A 14,536-nucleotide genomic window follows, 5' to 3' on the forward strand; every position below is an offset into this window, starting at 1 on the left:
AAACAAAGACAGAAATCCAGGATTTTTATTTTTCTTATTGTCATAGAAACTGGATAACAGGAAGGAGATTTTATTTTCATTAGTAAAAGTCTCAATAAATTTCATGGATTATTGGCATTTTGGGCACAGGCCTGTCAGAGCATCACAGGCCATGCTTCTCTACTCAGTGCTACAACCTGGCTTGAATCTGTCTAGAACCCGAAGTGTGAAAGTATGGGGGAAGAGGGAGCTATGCTAGCAAATGACTGCTTGAGTGAAAAGTGAGAGAGATCAGCTAGTTAGAGGTACTACAGTTAGTGATGGTAACATGCCAAGCAAGGTCACAGTCCACAAACAAGTAAAGTCATTACAGTAGAGACAATAAAAAATGAGTCAGTGACAGAGACAGAAACAGGTGAGTTCAGGTGTCTGCTACAGAACACCCAACCAAGATGAGGAGGGAGATGAAGATTTTACAAACAGCTGGCAGAAGTCTCATAATTGCTAGCCCTTGTTCTGGTGAGGGATTTCAACCTACTAGATATAACACAGCAGAAAAGAAACAGTCTAGGAGGTTCCTGGAGTGTGTGGAAAACACCTTCCTGACACAATTGGTAAGTGAGCCTACCAGAGGATTGGCCTCAGTAGATCTGCCATGCACAAACTGAGGACTGACAGGAGATGTGGTAGTCAGGACCTGTCTTAGGCTTAGTGACCAGAAGATAACTAAGCCCTTGATCCTTAGTGAAGCAAAGGGTTGTTCAGCAAACCCTTCCCCATGGATTTCTGGAAGGCAGATTTCAGCCTGTTTGGGACATTGTTTGAGAGAGTTCCTTGGGATGCAGTTGTGAATGACATAGGGGTCCAGGAAGGGGAAGACATTGTTCAAGAAGGAAGTTTTAAATGTGCAGGAGCAGACTATGTGCCAGAAGATGAAATGCTCAGTCTGGTTACTGTCAAAAGAGCCAACAACAACAAAAAATTTAAAAACACATTAACAATAAAAAGAAAGCCAGGAAGATTCTCCATCCTTGATTGGATGGAGGGGTAAACATTAAATGAAGTATGAGGAAAAGGCTGAGATACTTAATGCCTTCATTGCCTCCATCTTTAATAGACAGACCAGACACTCCTAGGTTATTCAGCCCCCTAAGCTGGAAGACAAGGACAGAGTGCAGAACAGCCCTCCCCACAATCAAGGAGGAAGCAGTTAATGTCCTGCTATAGCATATGGACAGTCACAAGTCTATGGGGTCAGATGGGATTAACCCAAAAGTTACTGAGGGAGCTGGCAGAGGAGCTCACAAAGTCTTCATCCATCATTTATTAACAGTCTTGGTCAACAGAAGAGGTCCCAAGTGACTGGAGGCTTGCCAGTGTGACGCCCATCTGCAAGAAGGCTCAGAAGGAGGATCTGGGGAACTATAGGCTTGTCAGCCTGACCTTAGGGACCAGGGCTTGTAAATGTGGTGTCACTCGTGTCTGTATATAGAGGACTTCACATACTTGGTCCTTCTGGTTGGGTGGCCTGTAGCAGACCTCCACTATAATGTCCCCTGCCTTCCTTTTAATCCTGACTCATAAGCTCTCCATTATCTTTTAATCCATCTCTGGGTGGATCACCATGCACTCCAGTTGGTCACTGACATACTGTAACACCCCCTCCTCATCTTCTCTGACTGTTCTTTCTAAAGAGCCTGTATCCTTCCATACCAACACTCCAGTCACAGGAGAGACTGTGAGTCCCACCATGTCTCCACGGTACCTGGAGGCACATGCATAACTCTAGCTTCTCTTCTTTATTCTCCATGATAAGTGCATTTGCATACAGGCATTTAAGTTGGGCCCAATGAAGCTGCCTTACTGTGTGGAATTCCTCAGAAGTATTTCAGCAGTGCTTCCCTGTTGGCCCCTATTACCTTGGGAGCCATGGGCTTATTTCCATAAGACTTCTAGTGTGCTGCAGTGTACTCAGCATGTCTCAATGTACCAAGCTGAAAGGTCCCTCACTAGCACTCCTCCTCTCTAACCATGATCTGCTATCTCACATCTTGCCACAGGGAAATGTGATGTTGTCTTGCTCCCTCTTCAAATCTAGTTTGAAGTTCTGTCAAGGAGCCCTGCAAGGTCCTGAGCAGAGGTCTGTTTCAACCTCTGAGAAAGGTGAATCCCATGTGAAGACAGAAGGCCCAACACCTTGTAGGCCATCCCATAATAAAAAACACCCCAAAACTGTGCCAGTAGCACCATCCACAGAGCTCTGTGTTAAGAGACTGTGTTCATCTGTTTCTTCTAATGCCACTGACAGGGACTGGAAGGAGAGAGGAGAAAGTAATCTGTGCTCTAGATTCCCTCACTAACAGTCCCAAGGCCTCAAAGTCTCTATTGGTATCTCTAGGACTACATGTTGTGGCTTCATTGCCTCTCAGAGGGGACAGCAGTAACTTACAGCAGTCCAAGGGCTGTACCAGGCTACAAATTTTCCTAGTGACACCTTAGTTCTTCCACAATACTAGAGTTTCCCATTCTCTTAAAAGGATCTTTATAAAGGCTATGGAAGAAAATTGCTTTAAAAGAAGGTTCACCATTAATTATGAAAAATTTCATGCTCATTACAGTTCTGTACTTTTTAGGTAGTATTAGCTATTACTGTGATAGACAGTAAAGCAGCTGCTATCCTAAAGCATACAATAAGGCCTAATCTAGCGAAAACTTTCTAATGCATTACCTCTAATGTGATAAAGATACCACTGGCTAGCAGGGATGCACTGCGACAAGAATACTTTACATATACTTTACTTTACATATAACACACCCAAAATATAAATGCATCCACTGTGAGAAATGCAGCCTAAGCATTTGTTGGTTGTTGGGTTTTTTTGGGTTTTCTTTTGGTGAGGGGCGGGAGCACCCTCAAAAGTGTTGCTGTAATTTTAAAGTACATGGAAAACACTGACGAAGTGACGAAGTGACATGGAAAATACACATTGTGTTTATGCATTTAAATTAAGAAATATTTTTTATATAATATTATTATATTAACCTTATTATAACCTTATTATATAAGGTTATATAATACTGAAATTTCTTCAGGAACACTGGCATTAGTGTACTAATTTGTTTACAAAATAGTTACCTTAGCCACAGAGACAGTTAAGAAATAACATCCCTCTTCCTCATTGTAGTAGTGGAGCTACCTTCATGAGAATACAAATGAGCTTGTTTCAGCAGTGAATGCCTATAAGCTCTGTTCCTAAGAGAAGATATTTTCCAAAAGGTATGCTTCATATTTGGATCAAAACAGAAGTCAGCTTGACACAGAGCCTAAATGCACTGCTCCCAATTTCTAGGCCAGTATAGGCAGAATAATTTGAACCATTCTCCCATCCAGATTCACATGCCTACAGTTAAGGTTTTAAAATACTACAGAAGAAAAAAATAACACTGAAATTATTCTGCCTCATTAGGCAATCTGGAACTTCAAGAAACTTGTCCATTCAGCTGGGGTCAAGAGGCCTGGATGATAGCCTTCTACAGACCACAAATGGAATTAGCCCAATAACTGCTTAGTCTGTTTCATTTACTGCAGGACTGCGTCTGACTCAGGATACAAAAGCAAACAGAAAGGAAACAGGGCAGAAGGATTCCAAAAGCACAGAGTGAAAATACTCTAGAAAGCCAACAATACATCAAGTTTACATAGATTTTAGAGCTGAAGCAGGAATCTGGACACAGTCTTTCCTGAGACTCGAGTGTGTTTAGTGTTTGTTAACAGAGACAGTGAAAATGGCCTCCCCACCATCCACTTTTAATCTACATGTGTTCTAGAAGACTAAAGTCTGAAGTATATAGATTAAAAAGAGTAACAATAGAAGAAAAAGCACAAAGGTAATCTAAAAAAAAATTAAGATGCCAATAAATTGGGTGAATGATAAGCAGATCTCCATAGATGATAGAATGAAGGGTTAAAAGTCTCCCTATCCCACTCTTCATAAACAGGGAAGCTGAAGCCCAAAGAGATGTGGCAGCTTGCTTCATCCTGTGGCAAATCAGAGACAGATTTTCCAATTTAGCACCTCATCTACTGCTATGTGTTTTGTGACTTACAGAGAGAAATAAACCTCAAAGATAATGTAATTTCATAGACTTGGAAAACTTTGGTATATCCAAATTAAAAGATAAAAACATTTGTTTTTTATGATACTTTCAAGTGAAATCTGCTACTGCAATTAACTATTTGAAACAGTTAAAGAACTGAGAATATAAAAAGAACCAGGGAAGTGGCATGAAGTGAGGAAATAATCTTTGAATTTGTACACCTCTTCCAAAACTGGTGGAAGAAGTAAATTTAAGAGAATTAAAATAGATTATTAAAATGAAGACCTAAAATTACTCAAGTATGGAGCAGAAGAAAGAGTAAGCATGTGGCAGAGATATGAGGGATTAACGAGGAAAGAGTTTAGGGCAGAGTTTCTCTCCTTACTTGGCACAAGCCACTGATGCACATGTCCAGGGATTCAGTGTAGCATCGAGTCCCATCCAGAACCTTTGGTGCAAGCTCCACAACCAGAGGTGCTCCTCTGGCTTGGCACTTCAGCGAGCACGGGTTGTCGGGGTCGTTAGAGATGGGAAGCCACTCATAAAACTGCCCTTGGTACTTGACGTCGTTGTGAGCAGAGCACTGCTGGGCACGAAAATCACCTGCTTCTGGGGGGCAGTCCTGCAGAAATGAGAGAGGGAAAGGTCAGCAGGTCTCTTTAGGACAGCTGGTCACAGTATCAGGCAGCCAGCTGCACTCTACAGCTGCCAGATGTAGAGATCTTTTCTGTTTAGAAAAAGAACACTGATCGAAATAGCTACAGCTACACATTCACATGGATAATTATACTTTTTTTTTTCTTATATCTACAAAAGTATTAAAAGAACATCAAGACCATGTGTCCATATGCGTGGGACAAGATAGGCAGTGTATGTGTCTTAACCACAGCCCTTAAATGCTCTTGCTGAATCTCTTTCCAGTCATCCACATGTGAGTTTGTGTAGAGAAGTGTATGTGCACAGCCTTTCTCTTCCAATCAAATTTTCCTCTTTCTTTGAAGAGAAAGAAAAAAGAATAGGATTATTTATTTTTTTGTTTATTTAAGCCCTACTAACAAGTTTTAATGCACCTCAGTGACATAAATCAGTTGGTAGGGCAGCAAGAGTCAGAACAATGCAATACATACTTGTATTTCTTTTACCTGAGATTTCATAACTTGAATAAGTAACAATTAACTATTGTTTTATTAAAGGCAGAGCTTTAATAATACCCTTTGTTAATCCTTCAGCAGGTTTGTGACATATATAAACCCTACTCTGAATGGAGTACAGTTGATACGAAAAATCAAAGACCACTCATACTACTTCAAGTTTCTTGGTGATGAGAATGTGAGGCTTTTTTACCCACATATACTTTCTTGTGATCATGTAGTACTGAAAACAATGAGTAAGTGTATCAGGAGAGAAGGAAGAGCTTCAAAATCATAAGATTCCAGGCAAAATAAACATAAGTTCTCTTTGCTTCCTTTCTAATTTTTGGCCCTTGAAGAATTGTGTTTTAAGTTTTCCTGTGACGGCAGCTACAAAGGTTAGTGATTCACTGTTTTATTTAGAAGTAAGTGGAATTTCTCATCATAGTTACAGGAATACAGGGGCTAAGCTTTATGAAAAACATTAAATATCATGAGAACTGTGACAAAAAAGTAAATGTTGGAATATGGCTGCCTCAGTTTAAGATTGCACAGACCTCCATCTTAATGCTGTAAGGAAATCTGCTTTTCAATACCTTGTCAAATACCAGATAAAATGAATATCTGTTACACCCATTGCTTGAGAACTGTAACTTTATTTTTTTAGAGAGAATCATAAAAATTATCAGCTTGGTAGGTAATTATTTTGACATCAAAACTCCAAGCTTATAACTGGATTTTTACTGCTTGAAGTCTTACACAACAGATAGTTTGTCTAGTCATTAGTTATAGAAGATAAAACCACCCAACCAAGAACCAGTAAAATATTGGAAGTATTTCAGTTTCATTTTAAATCTCCCAAAAAACCTAGAAGCAATCAGGTACTTCATGATCTGGACTAACTCTTGATACAGGACAAAGCTTAGACAGTAGCACAGAGTCAAAAGAGCAGTAACATATGTGGGAAATTCATTATTTCTTTATAGCTACAATTAGAGGAAAAGTGGTCTTTATGTTCTGTTTTCAAGCCAAGGATGAACAAGACAGTTACAGCCTGACCCAAGACCTGGCTTATCTCTGTTCTTCAAAGAAAAGAGACAAGCAAAGAGGAACACTATGGCCTTATTTCCTTACACAAAATCTTCTGGTGCATACCCTTCTCTGAATTTTTCTCTCCATAAATGAATACAATCGGGTCTATTGGCTTGGCTTAGTCCTGTTGCAGAGATCCAAGCCAACTTTATTGTTTGGTTCAAGCTTGACTCTACCTTCGAAACTTTCTGGCTTGCAATAGCTTTATTTTTACAAAGACAGAAAGTTCCAACAAAGCACACAACATTCAGAGTTCATAATCCTGCTTTGTACAGCATTCAATACTATGTTTGTTGTGTTGGATTTTATTTTTAAATCAAAGAAAGAAAAAAATATACAGTCAACATAACAAGCTTTCATGACATGGCAGGTGACCAGGACCAACGTTAAAAACTCTCAGTCTTTGATCTCATGACCAAAATAAAACAATACATTAAATAGTAGAGCTTGTTACATGAAACTTGAAGCCTTTAAAAGAATACATTCAAGCAGTCAGAAATGCAGACGTGCTTGCTTATCTTGGCACACAGATATGAAAAAGGGTGGCAGTCTGTCCCACCACTATTCTCCAACTGAAATCCTAAATCCTAAATCCACCTGATGGCTTTCAAGATCCCTCTCCTGGAGAGGGGAACAACTATACACAGCACCAGCATAACCTGTACAAAGGTTTTAATACTAAAACAGATAATGTTAAAGAAAAGTCGTGGTCTGAATATTACCCATTATGTGTCAGAGACTGAAATCAAAATCAGAACTGTACAAGTTTTGGCCTTGTTAGTTAAGCTCATGTTCATGTGATGGATCTTGTTTGGTTTATTTTGTTTGGTTTTTTGTTTTTGTTTTGTTTCTTTTTAAACTTACTAATTATTGTTTGTATTAATGTCAGTGGGGATCAGAGCCTCTTTGTGCTAGACTTTGTGCAGTCATATAATGAAAAACAGATAAAAGTTCATAGCCTATAAATGATTATTCTAGTTGCTGAAATAACAGATAAGGCAAAGCCAGTCTTTTTTGCATAGAGTTTAAATAGTAAATGGCTTTTTTTCTTCTAAATACTTTGTACACCTCTAGATAAGAGAATTTTCAGCACTGAGGCAGTCTTTCTGTCCCTCCCTTCTGCAGTGCTGGCTCCTGGACTGAAGAAACTCTAGACCCTGATGCCAAAAAGTCTTTTCCCCTTTTGAAAAACAAGCATGCTTGCCTGCTTTCTGTGGATGGGTGACTGGTGGAAGGAGATCCTCTACAACTGTGTGCTAACACTTGAGACATTGGCCTGAATGAAGTTTATGCTTCACTCCTCCTAAGGGTCTGATCCTGGAAGCTATCTAACAGTATGAAGTTTGTCTACCAGCACAAGAGATTGACAGACAAGGGTGTGCCCACACCTTGAGATAGCCAAAAGTTACAGGCCAAGTCAGTGTGGCAGTCTACCCAGGGTTGCGTATCTTTGCATAAATTTTGTAGTTATGTGACGTATTTTGCTAATCTGTCTGGCCTGGGTTAGGCTTGGAGCATGCAGCAGCACTGGTATCCAGCTGCAAAAGCACTGCTTCAGGTTACTCAAGTTTTGGTGCTATATTTGAATCTTACTGGTCTTATTTTCTTCTGGAAATTATCCGGGGGCCCCTGCAGATATGAGGAATAGCTGACATTGCACTCCTTGAAGAATCTGAAAGAACTAATAAACTTGGAAGTCTCCTTTAAGTCCATTATCTTTAAGCTTCCTATTCAATAGGACTTTTTGGGGAAAAAATTTCCAGTGAATATGAAACAACTGCTTCTCCTCTAACTGTGTGAGTCCTAGATGGCTGTTTCATGAACTTTTAGCTTGTGAAGGCTCATGAGATATTCCTGAAGTATCGAGCTAGTGCTGGATACCTATGATCTGCATTCTTCCTATCAGGTCACTGCGAAGAAAATATATATACTTTAAAGATGATCAGAAACCCCTTTGATGTATGAAACCCATTTTAAAATAAACACAGGAGTTTCATCTTCACCTCTTAGGCACCTAATACTGGCCATATTATTACGTCTTAATTTACTTCCTATCATCCAAAACTTTTTTTTTCACTTGACCTTCTATTTGACCCTACTGTAATTCATAAGGTCCATGGAGTTTTGCCATGTTTGAATCCCATTCAAAACAATTTCTATTAACTAACAAACCAGTGGAAAAGATAAGATGAATCCCAGATGTCCCTCGATGGCGATATGTAGATCAGATTTCATGGGACAAAAGAGGGTCAGAGTTTTTAAAGTTTACTTAGTGGGTGAAATGTGGAAGATCATATCTAAGCAGTGATAGGAAGAAACAGTCAAGGAGCCTTAAAACAGTTTACAATATATGCGCTTGTATATTTGCAGAGGCCAAGAACGATTTACTCTACCTGCAGTTTTTCGTCTGTGCAAAAAATGACTAACAACTGGGCTACTCTGTGTAGCATCTGACAGAACAGCTTATTGAATCAGTTCCATGCAGTACACATGGCATTACAGCCCCACTGATTTCCCTACTGAGAAAGAAACCCTAAGGTCCTGAAGCAGAGGCCTGCCCAAGATTAAATAAGAAGTTTAGATAAAAGTACAGGCACTTGGGAGAGCTAGGTATTTAAAGGAAAACCCACTCAGCCTTGAAGTACTGTTGAGTGCCCTGTTTAAGTTTCTTGCAGCCAGATTTTTGTTCTTCTGCTGTGAACTTCTAAAATAGGATAGGATAATGCTCAGCTGCTTAGATTGCAAGGAGCTTGTGCATTAGCCTTCTCTGACAACCCCAAGACACTTCAAAATCTGACAGAGAGAAGTGTGAGAGAAATAATATGAACAAAGTAAACGGGAGAACATAATCAGATACCTCTACTCTGTATTAAATAACTATAGAGTAGCGATGGGTGCTAAACCAATGAGTATAAATCTAAACTTCCATGAATATTTGTTATGAGGAATATTTATAACATCAGTTTTTAACAAAAAATGTGTTGTTTTTTTTTTAAAGGATGTTCCCTTTTTTTTGGCAAAAAATTCAGTATTCGCCTTTTTCTGTAATTTAAAAATTTTTGTTTCTTCATACCTTTTAAATATTAAAGTGATGTGTTTAAATTAGATATAGTAACTTGTATTTCAGCTTGGAAAAAACCTTCCAAATACTGAATTCAAAACCAAATACGAGTACATAATCTTAACACTGTGGGTTCTCACAAAGATCAAAATGAAATATTAAAATAAAAAGACCCATAAAAACTAGAAAAACCTTGAATTTTCATCTATGACTCATCCAGCACCCTGAAAAGTCCTGAAATGTCACTGTCTTGGAAGCAGGTGGTTTATCGACAAAAATTCTCAAAGCATTTACATATCAAGGCAGCAATAGGGTGTTTTTTGTTCCACTTCCAGTACTCAAAGATTCAGAAGTTTTCTTGCTGAGAAGACAGCAAATCCAGAATTCAAAGCTGCTACTATTAGCAACATACTGAAAGCACTTGTTTCCAAGTATGAAAAAATAATTTCTAGATGACACACAGAGGTTTTCAAATACACTAATTTCAAAATAAGATGGTAGTTATTAAAACCCAGCATTCTGAAGAACAGATTATAGTCACAGTATGTGGTCGGAGTTTGAAAGAACTTCCACTGCAATGACTAAAGTGACGTTAAGTAAATCTGGTGTTAGGGGACATGTGTGGTGTGTGTGATATTTTCTTTAACCTTATTTTACTGCAAAGTGCAAACTGAGACAGTGATTGCAAAAGAATTCATCTGGCATTCCTACCAACCAGAAGGTATAAAAATTAAATCCTTGCAGTAATTTTTCGTACTTCTGGAAAAATTCTACTGGTGATAATTCTTTTCTTACATGCATGCCAATGCTCATGAGATTTTGGCACTTATATGGAAGTTCAGGTTTGTCACTTTCCAATAGGCTGCGGTTTGGTGCAGGGAAAGAAGATAGTGTCATTTTGTTGACAGTGAGATGGGCAATATATGGCTGGTGTGTATTACATGCAGCACAAGTTGATAAGAGGCAGAGATGGAAGTAGTTTGTCTCAATGCAAGCCAAAAAACTAGGGCGATCATTACAGTTGGTGTTTTAACCAAGTGAAGAAAGTGGGCTATATATAAAAGAGCTGCAGGTGGTGTTTACAAGTTTTGGTGGTCTGGTTAATAGGATCCACCATTTACAAATTTTATCTTAGGCTTAACAGAACTGCTCTAAACTTTGTTGAAAAAGCTAGTAACACTGTTCAGCTTCCAGCATTGCCTATTTTCATATCAAACAGCAAAATCTCTAGAGCTGCTTTAAATGTAGTGCTCATCATCATGCTGGCAGCTATAAGCAAGTAAATATGAAAAGCAAGGTCCTTTGGGAATCAAATGCCAGTTTCATGCATCTCAATTTTTTTCTGGTCTGATTCAAGCAGTGCAACAGAAGGAAAAATATCAGGAAAACTAAAAATGTCTTCAATCACAAAATGGGGCTTGATAACTAGAGAGAGTGAAGAGCAAAGGCATCAAGACAGCACACATTCCAATAAATATCCTTCAGATAGATTTTCATGTAAACAGGGGAAGAGAAACCAAAACACAAAATTATGGCAGAAGGCCTGAAAAAGAGAAAGGGCAAATGAGGTGGCAAGATAGCCTGGTACAAATCCTGGAGAGAACCTGGCAACTAAGAACATGCCTGGAAGAAGGAACAAAGAGTTACTCTAGCTTGGAAAAAAATCCTACTTGCAGTTTGGAAATATTTTTGTTTATTTTGCATAATGTTTAGTATAACAATCCAGCTTGATATAAAAACATGTTTTCATTGCAATCAGAGTAATTTTCTAAAGAAAAATAAATAATATCCTCTCTCCCCCCATGATTATATTCTAAAATGGTGGCAAACATATTAGGAGTCAATATGAATAGGAAAGAAAAAAAAAAAAAAAGCGGATGCAATTCAACCCTAAATCATCTTCAGATTCCTTCATTCCTTTTTTACTATTTACACATGTGGCTTCACACACATGATCTTTCCAGTTCCTGATCAACACCAGACAATGGAAGTGGTGAATTTACTGGACTGAATTTGCTCTTTTAAGGATGGCTCAGAAACTATACAAGCAGCAGTATCAATCTGTCTTATTGTCTATACTATGCAAAATGGCTCAGCACCCATAGAATAATATCAGTTACTGAAGAAACAGACATGCTACTCTCTCTCCTTGCCTCTCTTTATCTCGTTTTTTTTCCCCTCTGTAATTTAATTTCAGGATTAATTGAAACCAGCTGTAGCAAAATCTTGCAAATGATAGTGCCTAAGAAAACGTGTTCATTGCCAGACTCCAAGAAGTATTCTTCTCATTCTCCAATTTCACCTTTGAAATACAGAGTTTGCTTTTAGTATATGTGACTACGCATCATTTCCTGAAAGAAGGCAGTTATATAAGCAACAGAATTATCTGTTTACAGAAAGAGAGCTTGCAGAAAACAAAAAGGTTAGTGATTTTATTAATAACATCAGTTCCTGAGTTACCCAACAAGCTAGTGTTAATGAAAGCTTTACTTCAAGGCTCAATGATTTCCACAAGAATCAAAAGGAATTTCCCACAAGATATGGCTAGCTTCATTTGCAGGAGTGAGATGAGGAGATTTGCTCTCATTTTCTTTTAAATCAACAGACTATCACTTAGCAGATGAAAACAGAAGTCTCCTTGAACCTGGTAGTTCCATCCTCCTGATTTCTAGTGTCTTTGTGGATGAAATTTTAAAAGGCAAAATCAGAGTTAACAAAAAATGCAAACAGTACTGTGTGCCTTTTCCAGTGCAGAATTCCACAACAAGTCACAGGTTATTTGTTTTCAAGACCCAGTTTGTGTGTATGTATCTTTGGGTTTTAGAAACAAAAGAAATAAGACTTCATTAAAGAGAAAATAAATGAACCACCACATCTGGGGTTTCAGAACTGCTTTAGGTTTCCACTGGTGCTGCACAAGGTATTTCAAAGTTGTACCTAGCCCTAGAAACATAGGGCTGAGGATCACCACATATCCTCCAACAAGTTCTGATGCTGCTCATGTTGGCAGTTTCCTTCCACTGACTGGTGGTGTGAATACCAGTGCACAGTATCTCACAGTAGTCAAGATAGTAATTGAAAGGGCATAACATCTGAATCAAAAGCTCAACATACCTGGAAGACAGAAAATGCTTTCCTCTGAAATAAAATATCAGCAAAATGCACACAGAAAAGCACTTTTCTAATGACATAAAAGTTTTCGGAGTGTCCAGTCAAAATATGATGAAGTCAGAAGTTTAAGAATAGTTTGGTTAACTGCTCAATTTGCAAGTTCACCATAAAACAAACAAATGAAAACTCATTTATTTTTACTCATTTATTAAAAACTCAATCATTTTATTAAGGAAAAGAGCAATGTAGCATAATTCATTCTTTACCATCTCTGGAAAAAATGGATTAAACTCATAAATGAAGTCATGTGTCTTCATAATTCAGTGCCAAAACTTTCACTGATTTCAACATTGTAAAGCACTTGGAAAAATTCAGTTTGGAATATTTGATATGGTCTAGAATCAGTATTGTGAAATACAAGGTACATAAAGGAATAGCCTGATAAAATGATACCAGGTTTTATTTTGAAAGAAAACTGTTCATGTACACAATTCTAAAACAGAACTTGAGCCAAAAATAACATTAACTTTTTTTTCCTTATTTTGAACAGTTGCAACATTTAATGATTTCAAAATATAGGCTTTAACATGGGTAAAACCCCAGCCTTTCATAAGGGTGACCCATGGTATCTCCTGCTAATGGCAGGAGAGCAGGACGCAGTTTGTCTCACTTAGCACACACAAGAGCAGGTGAGAAGGGGAGGGTGCTTGTCACAATGGGCATGCATTCACAAACCCAAAACTAAACTTATAGGTCTAAATGTGGTCCAATTAGTCTTTAGCAGTTTGGTTTCTTTGTTTTTTTGCTTCTCCTTTTTATTTTGTGTCATACTCCACAGAGCTATAGCTTGTAACTTCAGTTGCACAAATCAGCCTTCCCATTCCCTCCAAGGTCATGAAGTATCCTAAGTGCCTTGAAGACAGAAATTGGGCTGATAATCAGGCAGCAAACTTATTTATTGACTACCCTCATTGCTGTCAGTTAGTGAAGCAGATGCCTGGACTTATCAAAGATTTCAGGAACCCTAAGGATATACCCAGAACAAATTCCAGAGGAAGAAATGTGAGAAATCTTACTGCATAGGAGAGTATAACTCAGATAGAAGCAGTTTCTTTCATTATGAACTGTGGCCTCTTGCAGGAAATACAGGCTGAATATGTGGGAATGTATTCATTTTTTTAACTTAAACTTTTAAACTTTTTTAGACAAAGCACCTATTGAAAGGCTTCTGAATATGTTCCTATCAGGCATGAGAAAGCTTGGCCCAGTGCACGTTTGATTTCATTTTCCATCTTTACTGGTAAAACTGACATTTCTTCATGTAATTTGAGAGCTTTTACTATTCTTGGCACTCAATAAAACTTTCCGTATAAAAGTCTTTATTTCCATTTCACTGGTGAAAACACACTTCCACTTTTGTGAGCACAGAAGTTGAAGGCTTTTATTTTATTGTATTGAAAACTATATTCACCATATATAAAAAACAAGCAAGAGCCTTTGCAAAGGCCAAAACACTGGTGTGAGCTAACCAAAAGAGCTTTTCTAAGACACGCAACAGAATCCCAATGCTGGGAGGGCACAGGTGAACAGAAACACATATCTCTTACTAACTTGTCTTCAGTCCCTAACAGCTTAATCCTCCAGCCTGATAGGCTGCACCATGTGAACCAGCTGCTTACTGAAGCAATACTGGGAACATAAACAGTTTTGGTTCTGCCAGAGGGGTTGTAAAGAGCAACTCTGAAGTTTCACTGACAGTCTATTTGGAAAGGCTGTGTTTGCAATCCATTCCGAACAGCTTTTGCATCATATTTTGCCATGATCTCTCCAGCTTTTCAAGAAATTGCAGTTCACCCACAGCCCTGGGGTACAAAGGCAGTTTAGATAGCTATAGCATTCTTCCTATCACATTATCAAATAATTTTACGTAATATGACTGTGACTACGTGATCATCCTATGTGATGATTTGTATCATATCAAAGCTGTACTTCACTTACCACATTGCTGCATGTCCGGTACCGGATATTTCGCCCTTCACAGGTCCTGTGTCCAAAAATTAAAAGC

General features: G+C 38.3%; 1 protein-coding gene across 1 annotated transcript in view; it reads right to left on the reverse strand.

The window, feature by feature from the left end:
• ADAMTSL1 (ADAMTS like 1) overlaps positions 1 to 14,536 on the reverse strand; it is a 301,999-nt gene that overhangs the window by 125,745 nt on the left and 161,718 nt on the right. The window contains exons 4-5 of the mRNA XM_030467596.1: positions 14,470 to 14,515; positions 4,463 to 4,699 (exon numbers count right to left, since the gene is read on the reverse strand). Of these exons, the coding sequence (XP_030323456.1) occupies positions 4,463 to 4,699; positions 14,470 to 14,515 (283 nt within the window). The remainder of the gene's footprint in view (positions 1 to 4,462; positions 4,700 to 14,469; positions 14,516 to 14,536) is intronic.

The sequence above is a fragment of the Calypte anna genome, chromosome Z (genome assembly GCF_003957555.1).
Source record: "Calypte anna isolate BGI_N300 chromosome Z, bCalAnn1_v1.p, whole genome shotgun sequence".
Taxonomy (NCBI): Eukaryota; Metazoa; Chordata; class Aves; order Apodiformes; family Trochilidae; genus Calypte; species Calypte anna.